This window comes from Microtus pennsylvanicus, chromosome 15 (genome assembly GCF_037038515.1).
Source record: "Microtus pennsylvanicus isolate mMicPen1 chromosome 15, mMicPen1.hap1, whole genome shotgun sequence".
In the NCBI taxonomy this organism is placed as follows: domain Eukaryota; kingdom Metazoa; phylum Chordata; class Mammalia; order Rodentia; family Cricetidae; genus Microtus; species Microtus pennsylvanicus.
This window is the reverse complement of record NC_134593.1, coordinates 35,312,525-35,337,603: the sequence shown is the minus strand read 5'-3', so window position 1 is coordinate 35,337,603 and position 25,079 is coordinate 35,312,525. Positions and strand designations below refer to the sequence as shown.

The following is a 25,079-nucleotide window of genomic DNA, read 5'->3' as shown; positions in this document are numbered from 1 at the left end:
CAAGCCTGGGCGATGCTTTGGCTATGGGCCGTGAGCACTAAATCTTCCTGTGCTGTAGGATCACTACCACTAGATCCCCTATGCGCCACTCAGCTGGTTCGCGGGCAGTCTTCCAGCGTAATGCCCACCATCCTCTACCAAGGTGAGAAGGCCTGCTCTAACTCCATCCTCGAGACCCCTCGTCCACATCTGTCAGGGACTGGAAAGAGGCTTCCCGGTGAAGCTTCCTATGTCACAAAGGGTCTCTTCACACAGTCCTGTAGAAGGTCCCTTAGTGGAGTTCCTCAAACACCTAAAGGGCAGGTTCCTTTGGACTGTCCCGCAACAGCACTATCCAAACCTGCTCAGGTTCAGCTTGCCCTTTGAGGCTCAGGTCTCGGTGCCTTGGGTCTAGCCTTCAGCCTGAAGCACCAGTACCCCAATCATTGCCTAGCCTGGGAGGTTAGGTCACACAATCGGGGGTCTCCAGGCCGGTACGGCTGCTGCGTCCCCACCCCCCACGCACGCACAAACGCGGGGTGGCCCGAACCCTGTGCCCCGCAGCGTTCGATCTCAGGACCGAGACATCCTGGGCTAGGGTCCCCTTGGCTCGGTGCGTTGCGCCATAGCAGCGCCCGCCTCCTGCTTCCCGCCTCCTGCCTCGGTGGCCGCGCAGGGTAGGTAGCTGGGGGGACCGGAAGGATGGCGAGGAAGTCGGAGAGGGTTTCCTGAGATGAGAGATTACTTCCGTCCGCGCGCTGGCCTCTCTCTGGAGCCGGCTGGCTGGGGCTCGGGGAGCGGGGTGTGCGGGGCTCGGCCGCGCCTTGCCACCTGCAGCGCCCGGGCAGGCCGCGGGGACCTGCGACAGCGGCTCACCCCGGCCATCCTTGCAGGTGGGAGTCGAGAGCATCTCCAAGCGCCCAAGCCATGGTGGCCAAACAGCGGATCCGGATGGCTAACGAGAAGCACAGCAAAAACATCACCCAGAGGGGAAACGTAGCCAAAACCCTGGTAAGGCGTGGGCGGCGCCGGCCGGGCCGAGCTGGCAGGACCCGCGGGGCGGAGCGGGGCGGAGCAGGCGGGCCTCGGGCTCAATGCCAGGCCTCCCGGCCCCTCCTCCGGGGTCCCGTAGACTGGGGGACCGGGGCTGGGCTCTGGGGGCGCACACTGCTCTGCTTTCTCATGGGCGGAGAGGGCTCTGGTTGGTGGAGCCTCCCCAGGAAAGAAATGGTCCATCGTCCTTGGAAAAGGCTTAAAGCTGAATCTTAGTGTCCAGAGAAGCCAACTGGGCTGGGAGCCTAGTAGGTGAATGTGATGAATGAATGAATGGATGGATGGATGGATGAACGAATGATAGAATGCTTCCAGACTCCGCCCCGGACTCTTCCCCACCCCCATACTAAGATATTCTCTCTCTCTCTCTCTCTCTCTCTCTCTCTCTCTCTCTCTCTCTCTCTCTCTCTCTCTCTCTCTCTCTCTCTGTGTGTGTGTGTGTGTGTGTGTGTGTGTGTGTGTGTGTGTGTGTGTGTGTAAGATGATCTGTCTCTTCTCCCCACATATATTGAAAGGGCTTAAAAAGTAGGGCGTGCAATTCCGACCTAATGTCTCTCCACCCTCCTCTTTCAAAATAAGGTCTCCAGCCACCGGGCTAAAGCTTAAATGTACCGGTGCTGTCTATGGCTCTCCCTATGGATTCGGCCTCTTTATGATGCCGTGACTGTAGAGGGCATCTTATTGCCAGGGCTTCCTTGCTCCCAGCACTGTGGACTACGGCTTTACTCCTGGAATTTTAAGTAAACTGTGTACCTTAGGTGCAGATATTTATTTCCTTCAGTAAACTAGGTTGTCTGCTACAGAGAATGTCAGGCCTGTGACTTTGAACCATTTGAGGCTTGACTGGGCTGCGTCGTTGCGGAGAGCTGGTTTGCAAAGGCGCCTGGAATCTATTATCCCATAAGATGAAGGGGAAGTCCAGCCCAAGCTTGGGGTTTGTCTGGAAACGCAGACTTGATGAGGCAATGCCTTTTAGCCAAAGACATTATGTTAGTTTGATTAACCGAGGGAAAAGCTGGGTGTGCTGTCATCACACCGGAATTCTTGCAAAACCAAGCAGAACTGTGGCAGAGAAGGCACAGCGTCAAGCTCTCCTCAGACCTTTATACACAGCTCCGGGCTTAAGTAACCCTTCAAATTCTGTCTTTGGGGGAACTGGAGCGTTTAGCTGTGATTAGAGGGCACAGAATGGCAAGGCATCGTGGAATGGGAACCATATTTTTACAGGGATGTTTACCCTATATGTTTTTATTAGGTGGGGGCAGGGAACCACGCTGCCCAAGCTGACGTTAAAAGCAGTCACTTCATGTTCCCAGGAGACCAGTTCTTCCTTCTCAAGGTGTCAGACCCATTTGCTGCCGTCGTGGAGATAAGTAGATACGGTTCTTTCTGATGAACTGAGGACTCAGAGTTCAGGTGTTCAGTGAATTCAGATGTGAGGGCAAAAGTAACAGCACAGGAACTGATTTGTGGGGCTGTTTTCTCCCCCAGGCCTCTGCAGACTCGAGAAAATGTTACTGGCTCCAAAATGAAAAACAGTGAGAATGCACTATGACTGGAACTGGTCGTCTGCAATTCAACTCAGCTTTCCCTGGCTGCATTTAAATTATATTTGATGTGTGGTATAAGTGCATTTGACAGGTTTTGCTATACCATTGACGACCTGCCTCAACAGTGCCTGGGGCCTATGAGGACCTGCCTGTGATTGGCCAGACTATCTTTGTAATGAAAGATTTCCAGGCCCCAGTAAATGTTTGTTTCCAGTTGTTTTGGAAGGGTCTTTTGGTTAGCTATATTGTAAGTAGATCAGCATCCAAATAGAAAACAACATTTTTCCCTGTAAATGCTGAATCTTGTTTTTCTAAGTACAAGTCAAACATAGTTATACTTTGATAGAAGTAGCTTAGAAAGGTCAGCTAATTCTGGATAGACTTCAGTAAATGGGAACAGATTTGCAAGTTTCCATTGAAAATTCAAGCTCGTTGTTCAGAAATCAACCTCCATCACTGTATACAGATGCCTCTGTCTGTCATGATTAACTAATGGCTTTCAGATAAATCAGTGTTTTCCTCCCAGATAAACTGATACAAGAAACAGAAATGGAAGGACTGTTTGGAGATTGGACAGTAGGGAATTCTTTCAGAGTGGAAGCAAGGTTTAAATTGCAGAGTTCTGAGCTGCCCCACAAAGATTTTTATCAAAGAAGAAGACAGTCCCTCACAAATTGGGGCCTTGTGTTTGAGGTGATCCTGGTTCTTTACAGAATGGCTGTAGAACCATTGCCCCTGTCTTTTGCAGCAGTAGAATGGGGCTTATGTAAAATGTCCCAATGAGGTTGGACTGACACCCTTTCCAAAAAAATTAAGACTCTCCAAAGGGGATGTACTGACATCATGATCAAGCATGTGCTTCAGCCTCTGAAAGACCACGGCTAATCTCCATTCACTGGGGAGTGCCTTCCAAAAGGGTTTTGTGTTAAACACTTCAGGCCACGCGATGATAATTTGTGTTTAGCTGTAGGTATAAAATATGGGACTCCATTTGGCATCCGTGGTAGCCCAGCGATTCATATAGAGGCTCCTAGATTCACTTATTGCCTTTGCTGGGAATACAGTAAGATAAATCTCTTTAGAATATGCCATGAGCCGCGCCAGTGGCAAATCAGGGAACTAGGGCAGTGAAGTCTGAGAAGAGGCTTGGACGGGCAGATATCACACTCCGTTCAAGTGACTTTGTTTACAATCTCGGATGTTTGCTTGATTTGAGCTTGACCTAGTCTTATGTGCTAAGGAGTGACAGGGTAAAGTTCTGTTGTGTGATTCGTAAAGACTTATTTGGTTCTTTTTTGTTCAAAAGCACCAGCCTGTTATATTGTGATTCCCCAGCACACGTGCTGGTCAAGACCAAAGAATGAATGACTTTAATCATTAAATCAAAATCATTTAATCAAAACTGAGCTGCTGTTGACTCACTGATCTCTACTTCAGTATCCAGTAAGTGGGAAACAATGGCCCACCAGTCACCACCAATTACAAAGTATCACGTAGCTAGGCTGGTAGACCACTTGTCTAGGATGCAGGTAGCCCTGGTTTTGATCCCTAGCACCACATAAAACTGGGCGTGGTGATGCACGGCTGTAACCCCAACATTTGGGAGGTGAAAGGGGAGAAAAAGAGGGTCAGGTCACCATTGTCTACATAAGCTGCAAAGGTCAGGTCATCTTTGGCTGCCCATCAAATGCAAGGCCAGCTTGGACTAGAAGAAAGCCTGTGTCTACGTAAATAAATAAAAGGACAATACTCTCTGTAGACTCACATTCTGCCTGACCTGTGGAATCATGTTCAATGAAAGATGCATGCCCATTCATTCTTTAGTGAACATTGATTATCTTCTTTAAGTCTATACCAGACTTTACTATACATTGATGCTATACATTTCTTCTTCGAAGAAACGCTTTGTCAGCCCTTACGGCTTTTGCCATGGAGAGATTCACCTTAAACATGTTTCCCTGGGAGTCAACAATTCCAAACTATAAAAAAGTCTAGACATACAAATGGTCGTGCAGATGACAGATGAACCCGAGTGAGGTAGAGGGGGACTAAGGAGGTAATAGGTAGGTTGGCACCTAACAAACTGTAGTCTAATCTATAAAATAATGAGAAATAACTTTTTTTCAGTCCCGGGGACTAAGATCAGGGCCCTGTACATGATAGGCAAGTGTAATGGAATACGGTTGTCCTGTGTGGCCCATGCTGGCCTTGAACTTACTCCGTAACCCAGACCACCCTCAGACTCACATCAGACTGCCTTAGCCACCTAATTGCAGAAGTTCTAGGTATGTGCCATCATGCCCAGTAAACGAGGAATATTATTTAATATGGAATGATAGTCATCAATAAATACAACACGTTTTGTGTTTTTAATACAGTAAACTTTCTAGGAAAGCAAATCAAAGAGAGAATTTACTGTTTTGTTCAAAACTTTGTTCAACCTGTCAGGAAATTACATCCTCAGTATGGTCGCATTCATTTTCCTCTTAAATACTGATACGCTGCACCCCTAAATGTGTAGCTGTCAGATCTGCATAGACAGGAACATATTCCAGCCCATACTCTGTAATATTGAGTATCTGTTCCAGTGTCCACAGCCCCATAATTGAAACCCACAGCGTGAGTTTGTGATTTACGCCTCAACTCTACAGCTTTACAGATTGTCTTCTCTACCATAGTGGGATTCTCAATGCATCCAAGATTTAGCAGCACCCTGGAAATATTTACTGAACCAATGAACCTAACTTTAACGTTTCTATTCCCTTACAGAGGCCCCAAGAAGAGAAATACCCTGTTGGGCCATGGCTGTTGGCACTGTTTGTTTTTGTTGTCTGTGGCTCAGGTATGGTATCCCACTGAATTATAGCCCGTGTTCCCCACTGTCCTGGAAAAACTATGCTTTATCCATAGCCTAAATACACAAAGAAGTATTGATTCGGGGTCCAAGTCCATCGCTGCTTTAAACCCTAATCTTCATGGGTCTTCATTTATCAGTTTCTATCCCAAGTATGACGAGACAGAGTTGATACACTATCAAATTATAGTCATAAAATGATTACAAGAAATTAAATGTGTTTTGTACATGCTGTGAAGGTCAGTTGAGTTGTTCTGTATATACACAGCCTGAATAGAGCATTTGGAGCTGAAGGCGAAATAACCTGGCGGCTCAAGATAAACCCACATTCCAAAGATAGGGAGAGACCTTACGCCAGAGAACATTCTACAGAAAGGCCAAACAGAACAGACCTTTGACCTAGACACAGATATGGGTCACTTGCTACTTTGGGGTGCCAGTTCAGAGAGTTGTGCTTAAATCCTTGCAGATACTATACACATATGCACAAGAGACACAAGCAAAGAAAAGAAGCATGCAATTCTCTTCAGTGCTGTTAGTGGGGCCTTGTCTGTGCTCCTGGTCCCCATGTACTAAGTTTCTGCAATACTGACCAGCGGATATTACTTCTAAATTCAGGGCCTAGCTTGCTTCAGGGGTCCCCATTCTCCTCTGTCATCTCAGTGTTTCTGCAGACAGGGAGTGCACGAAGAAGCCTATACTGACAACGTGGTTTAGTTTTTGAGATCTCATATAAAGCTCTATGATTTTATTTTCTTGTTGGTTGTCAGTTGTCTTTCCAAAGTGGCCAAATTGACGAGCATGCAGAATAAGAGATTTTCTGACTTTATGGTCTACTATGCACTATGATTAGCGCCGTTACCTGATGTAGTCCTCGAATGGTTCCTCGTCAGCACTGCTTGCATGGAGACAGTGTGCACAATTGCACGAGGCGCGGACGACGAATGCAGGACTTCCCACCGTGTGTGTTTATTCCCCTGGATTTCTCAGCCTCTAATGTTCTGCCTCTGATTTTTCACCTTTAGCATGTGCCAGCCTACACTGAAAAGTTATCTGTGCTCTTATGCTTATGACTGTGTGTGGACAGATGGGCTTGGACCTTGAGCTTTTATTACAATTATGCTCTCCCAGCTTTATGATCTCTGAGCGTACTTTATAGTTCCAAGTCACCGATGAAAGGTCTAGACTTAGAGAAAACAGCGGGGCAGCGGGAGGCAGCCTCCTTCACCTTGACTTTGAACCTCTGCACCCCGCGGTCTGGCTCTGTGCTGGGTTAGGAGCTCAGGACAGAGCTTGTGGGTGCTGGGGAAGGCACGGGGTAGTGGGAGGGTGGTGCAGTCTGGAGATAGCACACCACATTGACCACATTAGCTCAGCGATGTGGATAAATAAGGGCCTTGCCCATCCCATATGCTGAGGCGGGAGGGACCTCCCTGTGGTTGAGCTGAGTTTGAAACGGAGCATTCAGACAGATGGGGCGAGGGAGGTGGCTGCACAGGAGGGAACAGGGTATGCCATAGGCATAGAGGTGCCCCACAAGCCCAGTCACAGTGCCGCGCTGCCCAGTAGCCCTGTTGCCCAGGTCCTAAGTAAACACTAGCTAATACATGTGCATGGTTATTTCTTAGCATCAAGGTTTGTGTAAGGACATTGTAGCCCTTCAGTGTGTCTGTCTGGGTGCAAATCAGTAGAGCATTCTGGTTTGGCTTCTTTTTCTCAAATCCATGCCCCGTATATAAATATGACACTCCTAGAGTTTAGGCATTTCTTAGGGACCAGGACTGTTGCCTATAAAGGCTCTGTTACCTTTTCTATGAGTCTGTTCAGGTCCCTGGGGTGTGGACCCATAAGGACGTCCTAGAACTTTGAAACAAATGGCTCAGAGAATGAACCACCACCTTTTTTTTTCCTTTTTGGGGTGTGACAGATAAGACCTCCTTCATGCCAGACATTTTCCCATTGTGCCACATACCCCGCCCTTCCACTATTTTTTTCTTTTCTCCCCCCCCCCCCGAGACAGGATTTCTTGTGGAGCCTGTCCTGGAACTGCTCCGTAGACCGGGCTGGCCTTGAACTCACAGAGATCCACCTGCCTCTGCCTCCTGAGTGCTAGGTTTAAAGGCGCGCACCACCACTGCCCGGCTCCTTCCACTGTTCTTATGGCATCTCGTTCAATCTCTCTAGTTAGACCATTTTGCTTATCTGGGCAGGTGAGCTCTGGAAGCTGAGACACCTTGCTTTTTCTGCCCCCTCTTCATGTGCTGCCATCGCGCCCCCCCCCCCCCCAGCATCATCTGTTTTCAAGCCGCAGCTAAAAATAGCGCACGCATCGCCTACCCCCTCCCCACTTCTCCTTTTAACAGCTGTAGCATTGTTTTTACACACCTCGGCTCAAGTCGGCCACTGTCCTCACAGAGTTGTGCCGCTCCTCCCAGTCCGTCCTTGGTGACGTCTTCGCTCACATCCCTTTCTAAACAGAACGCATCATGAAAAACACAATCGCACCAGCTCGCCAGGATGAGGGCGTTCATCTTGCAGAACCTTTCCGGCTATTGGCTTTCTCCCCTTTTAGGGTCCTGGACTACAGCTCCCAGCCCTCTTTTCTCTCCATTTGAAAAGACGTGATTTTGTCAACTCTAGCCCATGTATTGCTCCTCTCCTTTAGAGACGAGCCTTCCTATGGCACTAGCGCTCTGGAAACCCTCATCCCTGGGGAGTCTGGCCAGTGTTCCCATTCTAAAATCCAGCCCGGTGGAGATGTTCCCCTTCCTGTCTCACTGCAGCATAGACAAAAGCATCCCCTGCTGCTCCTGCCTGCCCTGCTCCTGCACTGGAACTCTGCAAAGGAGCCCCACACCTCTGCACCCTCTCTCCCTCCTCCGTCTCTTCTTTGAACATGATATACCCTCTAGTGTAGGCGAAAGCTGTGTCCCACCAAGTTCCCTTGACAGGTCTTCCTGCCATCTGTAAGGTCATGTATTGAGTTTCTCTTATTTTGTGGATTTTCATGCAGACACCGGGGACAAGGCAACATCTCGTATGAATAAAGATATTGATCATTAGATCTGCCCTAATCTCTTGAAAGTCCCGAAGCTTTCAGTCCCTTATTTTGTTAGCCTACTTTTCTAGATGTCGATTGGTTGAGCAAAGTGTCCTTTTTAGAAATAGTGTCAGCGTACTGATGGTAAGTAAATATTCAGGTCAGGCAGGTAGTAGGAACACACATTTTCTTTCTTTCTTTCTCTCACTGTAGTCTCAGAGAGAATTGGGGCTGTCCGGGAGCTAGCATTTGAACATGTGCGTGTATACTAGTCACTCTTGCTCCATTGTGTGGGAAAGCTGGTGAACAAGTCTCTGAAAGCCCATGCTGCTTCCCAGTGTTCCCTCCTCTGGCCTTCCTTGTTCGGTGCATTCGCCCTTTCTGGAGTCTTCATCCAAAGGCTTCAGCACAGACCCACATCCGGAAAATGCCATCCCCACTCTGAGGAGTCAGGTGGAGCAGCAGGCACCCCTGCTCTTGCTTCTGGCCGAGGTAGTGAGCTGTACCCCCTAACGATTACCCCGAAGAAAGGCAGGTGTGGGGGTTGCCGACGTGCACCTGCAGAACAAGTAAATCTCCACTTTCTGAGACTGCAAAAGGTGCCTTGAGCGAGGGACTTCTCAACAGCCCAATAAGAAGCCTCAGAGAAGAGGGTACATCTGCCGGATATGACGGTTCAAAGCCTGGATATTCTGGTAGGCAGATGAAGGACACCGGACAAGTTAGTACTGTCTCCATGTTGCTCCTCCTCCTCCTCTTCTTCCTCCTCCTTTTCCTCCTCTTTATTATGTGTACAGTGTTCTGTCTGCATGTCAGAAGAGGGCATCAGATCGCATTACAGATTGTGAGTCACCATGTGGTTGCTGGGAATTGAACTCAGGACCTCCGGAAGAACTGTGCGTGCTCTGAGCCTTCTCTGCAGCCCCGCAGTACTTGTTGAGAAAATGGAGATAAGAGCCGGGTGTGACGGTACAGGCCTGTTATTCCAGCACTTTACTCAAAGAGGCCGAGGCAGGAAGATCATGCATTTGAGGCTCATCTGGAGTATGGAGCAAAATTCTGACTCAGAGTGGGGGTGGGAGGAAGCAGTCTACCACAGGTGTTGAGTGGTTCCGGGGATCTGGCCCGTCACAAGCACAAACCTACCATTATCCATCACAAATACCCTGTAGAAAATGTCAGTCCAGCTGTGGGATGCTCAGGCTCACATCCCTTCTCCCAGGCTGTGTGTCTAATTGGCAGACCCAACTATAACGTTCCGTTCTTGATCTATCAGAAGACCATCAGCCAGCGTGCCTGCTTGTCTCTTGCCTCAGAGGGTGAATGAGAGCCGTTCTAGGCTGACCCTGTTTCCTCATAACACATGAGCACCACTCCCACCCAAGAGGAAGGAAGTACCACTGTATGGACCAGCCTCAGAGAATAGTGGTTTATGCTTCATTTCCTTAAAGTAGTGCTAACACACTCCCCATTTTGTGTCCTTTTCCTTGTGAAATTGACAACACTAGGAATCATGTGTTCTTTTGTGACTACTGATGCCCAGTAGGGCCGTGTCTGGACCATTTTTTGTTAAATTGAATGCTGCAGTGAGCTTTATTTTTTTTATTAATATTATATAGATTATGTCTGGAATGGAAAATCGAATACCTGCTCTTAGTCTGGGATTTGGAGTGTTCTTGAGCCTACTGAACTGGCTGGATTTGTTTCTCTCTACTTGATCTCTTCAGATCCAGCCCCCTATTGAAGCCTAAGGAACTCAAGTGCCCTGCAGGAGCTTGTGCCCCCCTCCCTTGTCCCCCTTTTTATCTTCTATTTTTTCAAGCCATGAGGCCTCTTTGTAGATAAGCATCTCCTGGAACACTCAGTCTTGGCTTTTCAAATCGCCTCCACTGGAGAAAGGCTCACAGCGTCCTCAGAGGACTGCTGGGTGTTTTATCTCAGGACTCAGAGACAAGCATCATCCGGAATGTCTGTCTGTGACTGGTCCCTGCAGAGATACTGTCACACAGACACTCCAGCTGCTGTCTGCTGCCTCCTCAAGCCTCTTGCCGACATGCAGACTTGATGCCAATCCCCAGACCACTGACGGATCTCATTGGGACTATTTGTGCATCAAACTATAATCCCCTGGTTCCTCCGCCTCCTCTTCCTCGTTGATTGGTGTTTTTATTTTTGTGATGCTGGAGACTGAACCAGGGCCTCTACACGTGTCCGGGAAACACTACCGTTAGGCTACACTCCCAACCCTCAGCTCTTTAAAACTTTTTTTTTGAAAAAATGATTATTAGACTGTAGGTAGCAATTGATTAGTGATGTCTGCTATGAGCATGCTGTGGTCACCAGAGCTCAATCATCATCTTTGTTATCCCCGAACTAAGCTTTGTATAGTATTCACATCGAACAAAATAACTTTGTTCAATGCTTTCCACTGTCTTCCTTGATCAGACGTCTCCTAAACATTCGGTCTTTTCTTAATATGCTCTCTGGGCAATTTTTAAATTTAGATTTAGCACATGCCTGCTTCTAGCGGTCTTACAGTATGACTTCCCTCTCCTGAACCCAATGGCAAAGAGCAGCGATCTGGGGCATTCTCCTTGTGGCGGAGATGTTGCCTGTTCCATCCCCAGTTAGACCAGCTGAGATCAGTGGAACCATTTAATCCCCAGCATCCTTTGCTTCTCTGCCAGAACCTCTTAAATCCCAGTCACACCCCAGTTCCTTCGCAGGCTGTTTTTCCCTTGTGTATTCCCAATTTCAATTTTATTTCTCCTTTCTGGTAAACCTTAATACTGATTTCCTAATTAGAAGTTGAGAGTTTTAAGGGCTCCCAAAGCTTGGGCATTCTTGAGCTTCCCCATCAAAAGGAACTTGTAGTGGACAGGATTAATCCATCACCGTTATTTCCTCCATAATTTTCTGTATTGTGCGAATTTGTCATGAGTGTGTAGTTTATAATCAGAATATTTTCTGAGAACAAAACCCTGGATGACTGCTTTTTAGCCCTTTTTCCTTTGGAAGGCCAAGGATTTCTGCTAAAAAGCCTAATAAATTAAAGGGCAACTGTTGTAATTGAAGTAGTGGTGTGTCTATGTGTGTCTGTGTATGTGTTTATTGTATACATGTGTGTTAGTCAATGCTTTTTTTTACATGTAAGACATTAGGTTCTGTTTCTGTGCTTGCATATGCATTTGTGTATCTATGTGCTTATATATGTGCTGATATTCTGTGTTGATGTGTAGGTTTCTATATGTGTGTATTTATATATACACAAATGTATTTCTGTATCCATGTGTTTACATGTATATATGTTTATTGATGTGTATATATTTATATATGTATGTGTATTGTGTATATTTGTGTGTTTCTATGTGTTTGTGTTTGTTTATATGTTTGTGTGTCTATATGTATATTTGCTATATGGGCTGCTTATATATATGCTTATGCATATGTTTAGATTTCTATATGTTTTTGAATGAATGCGAAGTGTCCGTATGTGTTGTGTGTATGTCTGTGTGCATGTGTGTAAGTTGTGTGTCTGTGTATGTGGGGGGATAGGGTGTGTGCATATATGTGTCTATATGTATTACAGACATTATACATGCTTATGTATTATATGTATGTGAATATGTATGTATTTGTATTATGTGAATGTATCTGTGTGCGTATCTATCTTTATGTGTGTGTGTGTGAGTTTGTTATCTGTGTGTGTCTAAGTATCTTTATGTGCAGATGTATTTGTATGTGTGTATCTGTGTGTATGTATCTCTATGTCTGTGTGTTTGTATGTTGTCTATATTTTTATCTCTCTGTGTGTATAGCCCTATTGCCCTGTGTTGCTAGATTTTCTGACTTTTTTTTTTTTTTTTTGGATTTTCGAGACAGGGTTTCTCCGTAGCTTTTGGTTCCTGTCCTGGAACTAGTTCTTGTAGACCAGGCTGGCCTCGAACTCACAGAGATCCGCCTGCCTCTGCCTCCCAAGTGCTGGGATTAAAGGCGTGCGCCACCACTGCCCGGCTGATTTTCTGACTTCTTTATCTACAGGTGGAAAGCAGCAGCCATCTTGGCTCACTAAATCGTCAATTGGATCTGGCCTCTCGCCCCGTAGTTAAGGCTTTGAGCACAGAGTCCACTCTGTTTACTTGGCACCATGCAGCCTGCCAGCTCCCCTGTTTCTGGGTGGGGACCTGGCTTTTGTTGGTCAATTGACAGACTGCACTCTCCTGCACTCCCTGGAGACTCTGCCTGGGAAGCTGGGGATGAGGACAGAGATAGCATGTCACAGGCAGGTTCTCTTTCAGGACAGCCTTTTTAGAACTGATGTGAGGTGATTCTCTGGATGTTCCTGGCAGGGCCTAAACTCTTCCCCATGCCCAGACTCCAGTGTCAGATAGTCCAGCTCTGTCCCGAGTGGATGCTATGGGATGTCTATTTCCAGTAGGGTCCCTCCTTAAGGCTGGCCTTTTATGTTCAGAATGCTATGGGGGAGGGGAAAAACTGAGTCATGAATAGGCCAGAGACGTGCCGAAGGACAGAGAATGTCTCCCCTTAATGTCTTCTACCCTGTGTTCCCTGTGTGACCCTTGTGTGCTCACCAGCTTTGTGGTGACATGTCTTTGAACCCAAGGCTCAGTCACCCCAACAGGACCTTTTGCAACGGCTAAGGCCACTGTGAGAGGCTACTGTTCACTGAGCCCTTCCAGGAACACAGGGAGGTGTGCATTTTAGAGTGTGGTGGCTACAAGCCACCAAGTGGACAGAGTTAGCTCAGAGGCTGAGAGTTCCAACACCAAACCCAGCCTCTACCGAAACCTGGGTCTGCCACCTGCTTCCCAGCTATGTGGCTGTGTCCAAGTTACTGATGTCAACTCTAAGCCTCGTGTCTTCCATTGCTAAAGAGGATGGGACTGGTTCTGAACTCACAGTCCTCATGACAGCTCCTCCTGACAATTGACATTTAACATACAAAATGCTCAGTGGTTTTATGTTTCTTCTTCTTATTGTAATCATGCACCTGGCTCTTCTTCACGGGGCCTCGCTGCACCTCCCCTGTTAGGCTGTGACCGAAGTTGTAAATGCTCACACCTCTTCAGTAGCAACACTTCATGCTGGTGCAGACAGGCATAGTGGAGGGTGGCGCTGTGATCTAGGAAACACCACCCCCTTCTTGATCAGCTGCATCTCACAGAGAAGCTGGGGACAGAGGGAACCTCTGCTCTGCTTCTAGAAGGAACACGTTATGATCTAGCCCGCAGGGTGAGAGCGAGGTCTCTTCCTACTGTTCCGCTTACAGTGTCCCAAGGACTCATTGTAATGCCGGGCTCTGTACATTTTTTCTCCCAACCACACAGTCCTACAAGCCCTCCCTACAAGGAGGCTACTACACCCCTTTTCCAGACCATAAAACTGTCACACATGGAGAAAACCAGCTAGAAGTTCATATCTAAAAACCGAGATAACTAGTTCCCAAATCTAGCTTTTCGAGACCCCAAGCCCACGTGATCCTGTGGTCTAACGGTTAGTGCTCCGGGCTCCAGGGCTCAAACCCTATCTGCTTTCTCTTATCCCACATTCTCTCTCAAACGATTTTCCTAAAAGCACTATGGAGCCAAAGTTTGCTGACTTTAGGCCTTGGGTATGCCTGCATTGAAAACAATTCCAGCTAAAGCATCCTCTGGATTCTAAAGATCTAACCAGACATCTAACCATCTGTGCCAAATGGAGAGATCTTTCCCCAGCTACCAGCTGCTCTTTCATTGGTTCCCCAGACACAGACTGCTCTTTCATTGGTTCCCCAGACACAGACTGATCTTTCATTGGTTCCCCAGACACAGACTGATCTTTCATTGGTTTCCCCAGACACAGACTGATCTTTCATTGGTTCCCCAGACACAGACTGATCTTTCATTGGTTCCCCAGACACAGACTGATCTTTCATTGGTTCCCCCAGACACAGACTGATCTTCCATTGGTTCCCCAGACACAGACTGATCTTTCATTGGTTCCCCAGACACAGACTGATCTTTCATTGGTTCCCCATACACAGACTGATCTTTCATTGGTTCCCCAATGTTCCACTCCCCTCCCACTCTCCTGGAAACATGTTCGAGGATAGACTTGAATTCACCATGTTTGCAGGTTGACCACATAAATACTGGCTTTTCCTGGAGACTGGCAGAACATTCTGGAAACTGCCCCCAGAGGGAGTCACCCCAGAGACCATCCTGAGGTGCGTGAGAACCGAACAGCCCCAGAGGACCAAGATGGACCGTCTGGAGGAGACATCTCAGCAGCCATCAGCTCTCCCAAGGTGACCTGTGACACTCTTGTCAGTGTGCCCCTGCATGGGGTCTCTTCCTGGGAAAACATCCCAGTCTTTGTTAGTGACACCTGCTTTTCAACATCTTCCTGTCCTAACTGGTCTGGCATCTCTAGCCTTTCTTCTCTGGGACAACCTGTGGGAAATGGCACCTTGTTTGTTGTGTCTTTGTGATTCTCCCTCCAAGAGCTTCCTGGGTCCTTTGCTGAGTCTTGTCTCCTTACGCTTCTGCCAGGGGACCCGCGCTTTTCTTTAACCAACCTTTTCCCATCTTTCTCTTGGTAAAAAGTCAAGTTCAGTTTCTGTCATTATCTTATCTGCCTAAAGGATATTGAACTGGCCTGCCTTGATCTCTTCTTAACAACACTTCTTGATCTCTTATCGTGAAGTATTTATGTGTGGTAAAAGTGGCCTCAAGCCTTCTCTTGGAGCAGATTCCCAGCTTCTGTCATTTTCCTATAAAACACAACCCAGAGATGCCTGCGTAGTCATGGTTACAACTACATCTAGGCTGTTTGAATAGTGAAGTTGTAACTATGAATGTACGTGCACCTCTGGGGTGTGATGACTTCCGTGTGCTCACAATTTATAGTCGCACCAGAAGCGGAGAGGGGTTTTTCCTTCACCGTACCCTCACCAACATCTGTTTTTGTTGCTTTATCCCCTTCCCCCTTGACCATAGCTGTTCTGACTGGAGTAAGATAAACTCCTAAAGCAGTTTTGATTTGCAATACCTTAATGGCCAAGGATACTGATTATTTTTTAAAAAGGTTTAAGAACTGTCCGTTTGGATGGTGGTAGCGCACGCCGTTAGTCCCAGCACTTGGGAGGCAAAGGCCCATGAATCTCTGTGAGTTCAAGGCCAGCCTGGTCTAAAGAGTGAGTTCCAGGACAGGCACCAAAGCTGCACAGAGAAACCCTGTCCTGAAAAACATAAACAAACAAGCAAGCAAAAAACTGCCTATTCAGTTCATTAGCTGATTTATTCACTGGGGGTAGGGTTTTTGTTGTTTTTTTTATTTGTTGAATGGGGATTTGATTTTTCTCACATCTGTGTTTCAATACGTTCTCAGAAGATCGTGGCATACGCTCATGGTTAAGATTATCTGCTTGAGGTGCCAAAGACATTCTTTCTAAGGAAATACCTTTGGAGCTTATGGAGAAAGCGGGCCATGTGGCAGGCGAGAGCTCTATGTCAGATAAAGAATGGCCTGGGATAAAGCCTTGTGGTTGAGCCAGGGAGTTTTTGGAAATCATGAGGGAGTTTCTGGGTGAGGGAAAGAATTTTCTAGCACCAGATTCTGCAGGTCATGGTAGCCCTTGAGAATTTAGCAAGAAGTCGTTCCTGGTTTGCTTTAACCAGGGGATAATCTCATCCAATCTGCTTTTAGTTAAAGGCCAAATCTGAGTTTCTTGCAGGAAAGGGATTGAAGAAGAGCCTGAATAGAGCAGTTGGAAGTCATTGCAGAGGTCAGGAAAGATGGTAGCAACTTGAGCTAGGGTGGTATCTGGGGAGACAGAAGACTACATATCCCAAGATTCCATAGGACATCATCAGTTACAAGGTTATGGACAACACTAGCGTTCTGTGTTTACATGGAAGATGGAGGTGACGTCATGGGTGATGCTAGAGTTCTGTATTTACATGGAGGATGGAGGTGATGTCACGGGTGATGCTAGAGTTCCGTGTTTACATGGAGGATGGAGGTGATGTCATGGGTGACGCTAGAGTTCTGTGTTTACATGGAGGATGGAGGTGATGTCACGGATGATTCTAGAGTTCTGTGTTTACATGGAAGATGGAAGGTAATGTCACGGATGACACTAGAGTTCCGTGTTTACATGGAGGATGGAGGTGATGTCACGGATGATTCTAGAGTTCTTTGTTTACATGGAGGATGGAGGTGATGTCACGGATGACGCCTGAGTTCTGTGTTTACATGGAGGATGGAGGTGATGTCACGGGTGACACTAGAGTTCCGTGTTTACATGGAGGATGGAGGTGATGTCACGGATGATTCTAGAGTTCTTTGTTTACATGGAGGATGGAGGTGATGTCATGGGTGACGCTAGAGTTCTGTGTTTACATGGAGGATGGAGGTGATGTCACCAGTTTTGTCAGCGGAAGGCAGGATGAGAAGATGAGAAGCCCGACAGTAATCAGATGACAGACAGTGAAGATCTGCTGTTCCAAACAGTCAGGGACGGAAAGTTCCCACTGTGAGTGCTCACCAGCACCTCTGTGGGCTAGGGCAGGTCACCTCAGGAGAGAGAATATAATGAGGAGAGGCAAATCACTGAGCAGTGCTCAATCTCAGTGCGTGGTGGAGGAAGATCACCCCTTAAACACTGTGAGAGGAGAGAGCCCAGAAGAAGAAACAAAGAGGCCACGACATCCCAAAGGCCAAAAGGGGAGCACTCCAGATGAGAGCACCAGTGGTAAGGAGGAGGGAAGTGAAACAAAGAGTTGTCTGCCACACTAAGTGACACAGAGGTCACTTGTGACGTCAGCAGAATATGCTTCAGTGGAGAGAGAAGGTAGAATGAAAGGGTTGAGGTGAAACTGTGAGGTAAGCACACAAGGAGAATGGCTGGGAGCAGCTCCTCAGAGATGCGAGCCAGCGTATGGAGATAGAACAGCAGACTCATTGAAGCTTGAGTTGGTTGGAAGAGGGAGAATGAAGAACCTTGAGCTGTGACCACCCAAGGTCTCCGAGGGTCAAGTTCCCCAATCACACAGGGGCAGGGGCAGAGTCCATTCACTCTGACAGTTCCTGCTCCTGCAGAGACTTCCCTGGGCCTCTGTTTGTGCCCCACCCAGGACCTAGCGGCTGGCCCAGAAGGCCACCTTCCTGTCCTTTCTTGGCATCTCTCTTCCCCCCTGTCTAGTCGGCCCTCAGCCCCTCTCCTGCAGCCCATTCAGCTGTTTTCTCAGCTTTGTTAACCCACTGTTAAGTTATTAACTTGTCAGGGTCAAGACTCCCTGCTTCCCTTCTCTCTTTGATCTCGCTGCTGGCTCCCTTCCTGTTCGCAGCATGGAAAGGCGGCATTTAGAGAGCCGGGGTCATCATGCAGGTCAGCATCGGCAGGCACACAGAATTGCAGGCAAAGTAATTGGTATAAAATGTAGAAAACCTCTCGAAGACATTGATACGACTGGAAAAGGGATAATAAGCGTTCCCATCGCACCAGTCTTAGATGTGAACTTGAAATAGACTTCAGCCATTTCTCCAGAGGGAGTCGTTCTGTGTGCAAATTAAAAGTAGTAAACACTTTGTATGCTAATTCACGGCTTCAGTTAGGGTCAGATACAATGACTACTTTCAGAGAACACTCAAATAGGCTAATTGTTTGACATAGGCTTTGCCCCTCTGAGGCTTACCACATTTGTCCAAGATGCCTTAGACTAATAGCAGTTCTGTAAGGAGAATCGAACCACTTTATCCTGATCTAGAACTTCTAAAGCCCCAAATCAACTTAATATAAAATGTGATAGATGAAGACTTAGCCCATATCTTATTCAGTGGCCTATAGCCCACTGATCCTCAGATGAGATTAAGGAAAAGGTAACTTTTTGAGGAGGGGGCATTAACCATGGGCAGGTAGATTTTTAAACATGGCACCATATTTATTCCTGGGAATCCATGGTTTTACAAACAGAACGTAGAACTTAGAACTGTAATTCCCCAAAGTACATACTTTATCAGAATACAGATGACATGCGAGTGTTAACTTTCATGGGCATGCATGGGCAAGCCGTGGTCACTATGGGAACTATAATATGGGTCCATTGTCTAACCCAAATATTTGAGACCCAAAATGTTCCCAAATCTCAAAGATCCCACCAATGGTAAATTCTTCATTTGGCCTCATGAAATGAGTGGGCCATGACATTGAGGGGTGCTAAAAACAATTGTACAAAACAATTCTTTAGGGACTGGAGAGCTGGCTCAGAGCCCCCTAACCCACTTCCCAGCACCCACATCAGGCAGCTCCCAACCACCTGTAGCTCCAGCTCCAGGGTCCCTCTTCTGGCCTCCAAGGGAACCAACATAAACACGGAGCACATACTGCTGAGCAGGTACATACGTGCACACACTCACACACACACATACACACACACTACACACACACAAAGATGTTTTTAAAACAAAAGTCTTCAAGCTACATATAATGCTAGATATAAATGAAACATACATGAATTTCATGTTTGGACTTGGGTCTCATTCCCGGAGCAGCACATTGTGTATGTATAAACAAGCTCAGAGCAAAAGAAAAGAAAAGAAAAATATCTAAAATCTGGACCATGTCTAGTCCCATTCTGTTTCAGTGACTGCAGTAGGCATGACATATGGTGTGCACTGCATTTTCTGTGTGAGGAGTCCTCATACATGTATCACTTAATGCCTGTGACGGTGCTGTTAACCCTGACGGGTACTTGCCTCCCAGAGGAGAAGAGGGACTAGCCTGAGAGACGCTAAATTATGTGTCCACTCACGACAGCTGTGATTCAAACCATTGCACCTTAATCTAACCTGCTGCTCTTTATAAAACCAACTCGCTTGAGATGATCAGGGTGACCCTAAGCCCAGAACGTGACAGATGTGCATGTGTGTTTTCCCTCCCGTGACTGACTATGTAACTCCTTTGTGCCCTTCAAAATGCCAACTGCTTCTTTAACCTGCAGCTCTTGCCAGGCTTGCTCGGGAGGACAGAAACATTAGGTAGTTTCCCGCATTTGTAAGTTCTGGTAGGAAAGGTTCCCATTGAGAGCCAGCCAAGGGCCCAAAGCCAGCCAGGAGAATCTGTGAGCAGAGCCAAGATTAAATATCCTAAGCTGCTGAACTGACTCCTTCGCTGATCCCAATAGTCTTTGATGACATTGGCCCACAGCAGTAAAGTCACGGTGCCTATGAGTGCAGTGACATCAGCGATGTGACCAGAGGCAACAGTGAGGACACAAGACCATAAGAAACTGGACCGAGATGTACAGGTGGTAAAAAATGCTGTGCCCCCCATAACGATGCCATCGCAAAGGACCGTTAGCTGTTTTTTTTCTTAGTGATACGTGTGCTCACGAAGAGATAATGTCATGTTGTGATTAGGTTTTCTGGTTCAGGAAGACAGGGATACACACACACACACACACACACACACACACACACAGTATCTCTATAGAAAAGCATCCCCCCCTCACAGAAAAAGAATGCATTAGCATTTTATCTTCAAATCCAGCCATTTGAGGAAGGTTTCCCAGGGCCCTCTGTGGCCTTTCTGTCTGTCTCTAAGCAGTTCCTGTAGGCATCACAGTGTTGAATGTCCCTACTGCAAACCCCCAAGATCTGGAATTCTCTAAAAGCTCGACCTTTTGATGATGGTGTCAGGCCACAAGTGGAATGTTCAACACCATGGAACTTTGCTTCATGCATGAAGTTAGTAAAAATGTTGTGTAATGTTACCTTCAGGCTGTAAGTTGCATATGGGACATAAAGTTTGTGGTGAGGTGTGGGGCCCATTCCTAAGAAATCTCACAGTATATATGCAGATATTCCAAAATCCAAAAGAGGACCCCGAAATCAACACTCAGGGCTCAAATGCTCGGATAAGAGCTATTCAGCCTGCAGGTGCCCAGTCCCATGAGGTTTCCTCGGGGTTCCTGAGAGCCCAGCGTAGGAAGTGGACTTTCCTGAGTATTTCCCCGGATGTCTTTGTGCAGAGAATGGGGGAGACTCCTGCCAGTTCCGTATTTATTCTGCCTTTATCCGTGATTCAACAAGGTGATCCCTAGCCTCCCCGACACACACAAAGGACCATCTTTCCCCAAGAGCCAATAGCTAGAACCAGGCTAGGCATTGCTTAACTAATTGTCTCCAGGTATGCCAAGTGCCCAGGAGCTCTCTGTGGGCTTCAGGCTCTTTCTACCCTCCCCCACATCCCGCCAGCCCGGCTAATGAAAGGTGGAGCCCTAAACTCGTCAGCGAGACACAGTGGGTTTCGAGTCACAAGGAAGCTGAACGACAGATGTGTTCAGGGTCACGGGCAGCAGAGGCCAGCCCTGTGTGTGTGCTCTGAACACCTGGCCGGCCTTCCCCCAGAGAACTGGTTGTTTCATAGGTCATGGCCGTTTTGAACAGGCAGACTCAATGACTTGCTTAATGCATTCAGTTTCTGCACAAAGGCCCACATCTCTCTCCCCAGCAGCCCCGCAGAACAGAGATGGGGAAGGAGGCCACGGCTATCTCCCATGCCTCGGGGTTTTCTGGCTGCAGCTCCTGGTGGAATTAGCAGAAGTTATTAATCCCAGAGGCATCCATCAGCAGCCAGAGCCAGGCTGTCTTTCTGAAAGAAACTCACTGACCCCTTGTTAACGTAACCTCTCGTTAGGAAGTATCTAATCAGCTCGGAGCCAGCCAGCGAGGGGCAGGGTCAACAGAAGTGGGGTGCTGGGTGGGTTGGGTTTCCAGCGTTCAGCTGTCTGGTATCTGAGCCGTCTGTTTTCTTTCCTCTCCCAGCTATCTTCCAGATCATACAGAGCATAAGGATGGGCATGTGAGGAGGCCAGAGGGTTGGATGCTGCTGCCCTCCTGCTGGCAGGCGGAGGACCACGGAGACCTCCAGCGGGTCTATAGCAAGCAAACTAGCCACGGGCGATAGAAAGGAGGTCCCTGTTGTTCCCTCCCACTCCATGGTGGAGGTCCGACCAAATTGCCTTCTCACAGGACATCTCCCTGCATCCGTGTCCTCCAGTGGAAAGGGCTCTGCTCTCGTTGGCCCATTGGAAGCAGTGTGGGGGGTCGGCAGCTGTGCTGTCTGCCCGGTTCCCTGCGTTTCACTGTGGTGTGCATGTGGCCCTCTGGGCGACCGCCCATTTACATCCTGCCAATACAGTCTGTCCTCTGTCGGGAATTGGTTTTACAAATAAATGTCTTCATTCAACCTTAATACGGCGTGTGAGTTACAGAGCAAAAGTAAACAGCAGTAGAGTTCAAGACGGGCGGGGCCGGTAAGAGCGTGGTTATATAATGGGGTATCAGAGCAGGGTTTGCTGGATCCCCCACCCAGAACCGTTGCCTGAATGCAGCTGTAGGCAATTCTGGTGGTCTTGCTTTTTGTTGCACACTTGTGTGTGGTGTGGTGTGGTGTGGTGTGTGTGTGTGTGTGTGTGTGTGTGTGTGAGAGAGAGAGAGAGAGAGAGAGAGAGAGAGAGAGAGAGAGAGAGAGAGATAGTTTGAATATGTATTTATCTCTTATTTAGGTTTTGATGTTCTTTTCCTCCTTCAGTCCAGAAACGGCGCCTACACTGTGTGTGACAGTCTGATTAGCCCTTATCTCCCCATGGTCTGCCTGGGAGCAGGGCAGACCAGATGTCTCAGGCCTCTTGGTGAAAACCACCCCTACCCCAGGGCCCAGCGGCTGACTCCAGAGCCCTGACATGCACTCTGGGTGGGCAGGAGGCCCTCCTCTACCTCCCAGCTTTCTCATGGCTTCTTAAGGCACAGTTTCACAGGATGGAGTTCCAGAAACAGCCCCAGAGGTCTTAGGCGGGATTAAGGATAGCTATACCCAACTTTAAGCATGCCTGTAGTTATCTGATGCCATCTTTGTATTGGTATTCTGTTTTTCACTTTAAAAAAAAAAACCATTATGAGAACTTTAGAAAGGGAAGTATTGAATGGTTAGTAAGCCTCATTGAAGTAAGTGGCATATTTCAGATCTCTAGTCTCGCCTGGACCTTTGGTGATGTTCTTGAAGGCTGTCTATCCTCCCACCTTCTGAGTTCCCAAGTGCCCCTTCCCCGCTGTTGGGAGCAGTGAACCCCCAGATCCTGGATTTCTTGTAAACAACTTGTTTTCCTCTGCTCTGAGACAGCCTGCAGCTGCTCTGATCACGAGACCCTCAGGAGTTCCTGATGGCAGGAGAGTGGTTTCTGGTGGGTTTGGCTGGGGCGTGGCTATCAGTTAAGGATCTCTATATAAGCGGCTCTGGTACACAATAAGGGGGGGCATTCCTGTTTCAAGGATGACCCATGTCTCTGTCTGTGAGTCTTTGTGTGTTTCAATCTCCAGCCCCTTGCCCAGTTCACGAACTGTGGTAGCGCATAGAGCACAGACGGGCATGGTATGCTACACCCCCTCCCTGTCCTTCTTCCTACCCACCAGAAAGGCAACACAACTGTCCCCAAAATCAGCATCTCCAGGCACAGGTTGTCCCCCTGTGCTAGGGCCAGCAGCCCGACTGCCCACTAAGAGGCAGAAGAAAACTTCAGGTCCCAGGGTCCCTGCCTCATCACCCCCTTTGACTCCAGTACTGTGTTTTTGTCTTTCTCCCCATTGCCTTGATTAGACAGATACTTACCACACCACCCCGAAGTCTGTTAGTAGGCCAGGGCATTGTGACTTGGTCTTGAAGGGAACTCCATTTCCGCCTCCTGGATAGAGACTTCCCATGATGGCACCAGTCAAAGGGGATTGGTTATCCTCATTTCAAAGCAAAGTTGAACCGTCTTTCAAAGTCAGCTCCAGAGAAACCCAGCTTGACTCCAGTGACAGATATGGTGGGCCGGTCAACCACCATCCATAAAAATGCCCTGACTGATTTCTTGCCCAGCGGTGAAAAATCACCCACCAGTTGATTTTGTTAGTTTCCGGCTGCCTCCTGGAAGTGTTTGTATGTAACACACTGGTGACTGATTCGGTCAGTCCTCTACAGAGACAAGAGCTGCCGCAAGCACCGCAAGCACCTGAGGATCGTGGCTGATCCATGCTGCACAGCAGGGGATGTAGTCACATGACAGACACCAAGTAAGAAATAATCAGTTGACCGAGGGGAGCGTCTCTGCTTCTCAAGTTTTACGAATGGTGCATCCTCTCACCTCTAGGACACGCTGCTCTTCTTCTACATTATTAACCTTTAAAATGCCATGCTTTAACAACTGACTTTATAGTTCAGAAATGGGTTTAGCCCCTATCCTCAGAAACTTTGAACTCCATGGGAAGTTGAAACACTTGATGGGAGCCAGGTAAAGTGGACTCCACGGGTAGGAAAACTGGAAGCCGATTGATAAGCGTCTAAAGTGACGGACATCTCCATCATAGTCCACACCACTGGCAAGCTGACTACGGTGGCTTTCATAGCATTCTACAGTATAGACATATACCAGATCATCATCAATGTATATGGTTTGTTTATTTTGATTTTTTGGCATTTTGAGACAGGGTCTCATTGTAATGCAGATTGGTCTCCGACTTGCTGTGTAACAGAGGCTGGCCTTGAACTCTGACCTTCCTGCCCTCACTTCCCAAATGTGGGGATTACAAGCACACACTAACCCCTGAGTGTTTTTGGAGGTAGGATCTCACTATGTAAAGCTATCTGGCTCGGTGCTACATAAAACAGTGCAGCCTCGAACTTGCAAGGATTCTGCCTCTCCCTAGTGCTGGAAGTACAGGCATGAGTCACCACAGCAAGGTTTATACAGTGCTGGGATCAAACCCAGGGGTTCTTACATGCTAGCCAAACACTTAGCAACTGAGAGAACTCCTCAACCTTTTTTTTCTCCTTATATTTCTTTACAGTTGGAATAAAGAGAGAAATGAGAAAGAGAAGAGAGAAAGAATGGAGGGCAGAAGGGAAGAAGAGGGAGGGAGTTTGCTGGCATTTGAAAATTCACCTTAATCCTTCACACACCCGCGCGCGCGCGCGCACACACACACACACAGCAGATACAGCCTGTCTTGCTCAGGCGCAGCCTGGCATGTGTACCTGTAGCCCTGCCCTCACAGCCTCCACTCTGGGCAGCATGCCTAGGGCAGGGGGGAGGCAGTTAGTTGTAGGATGGTGGCCTGTCCTGTTTGAGCCAGGCATGGGAGCACACAGCTGTAACCCCAGCAGGCAGGATCTCAAGTTTGAAGTCGGTCTGGGCTACATAGTGAGACCCCCATCTCAAAAAGGAAAAAGAGGGGGGTGGAGGAATAAAACCAGTTCCTAAATCTAAAATCCACATTGTCCTTGAAAAAAGCCTTCCCTCGTCTTGTGTGCTCATCAGATATGTACGTGTGCACGTTTTGTAGACACGCACGCACACATTGGTTTCTGTGTAACACCTCACTGGCCCAGAACTGGCAGTGTAGCCTAAGGGGCCTGAAACTTGCAGGGATCCTCCTGCTGCTGCTGCTTCTGCCTCCCACGTGCTGGGATTTCTGGCATGCAGCACTACCTGGCTTGGCTGTTGTGACTCTGTTAAATGTCTTCAGCTGAATGAGGGGTGGATACTGGAGTCCAGGTGAC

The 25,079-nt window shown here is 47.8% G+C and overlaps 1 protein-coding gene and 1 long non-coding RNA gene across 2 annotated transcripts in view; one reads left to right on the top strand and one right to left on the bottom strand.

Annotated features, from left to right (window-relative positions):
- The window catches only part of LOC142835994 (uncharacterized), a 123,586-nt gene extending 117,098 nt beyond the window's left edge, over window positions 1–6,488 (bottom strand). The window contains exon 1 of the long non-coding RNA XR_012907977.1: window positions 6,299–6,488. This is a non-coding gene — a long non-coding RNA (uncharacterized LOC142835994). The remainder of the gene's footprint in view (window positions 1–6,298) is intronic.
- Window positions 663–21,734, top strand: Serp2 (stress associated endoplasmic reticulum protein family member 2). Its single transcript, XM_075949894.1, is given in 4 exon segments — window positions 663–990; window positions 14,612–14,665; window positions 14,668–14,783; window positions 21,305–21,734. Coding segments are annotated over 4 exon segments (396 nt in total). The 5' UTR covers window positions 663–906; the 3' UTR covers window positions 21,447–21,734.
- Window positions 21,735–25,079: the final 3,345 nt, after the last annotated feature.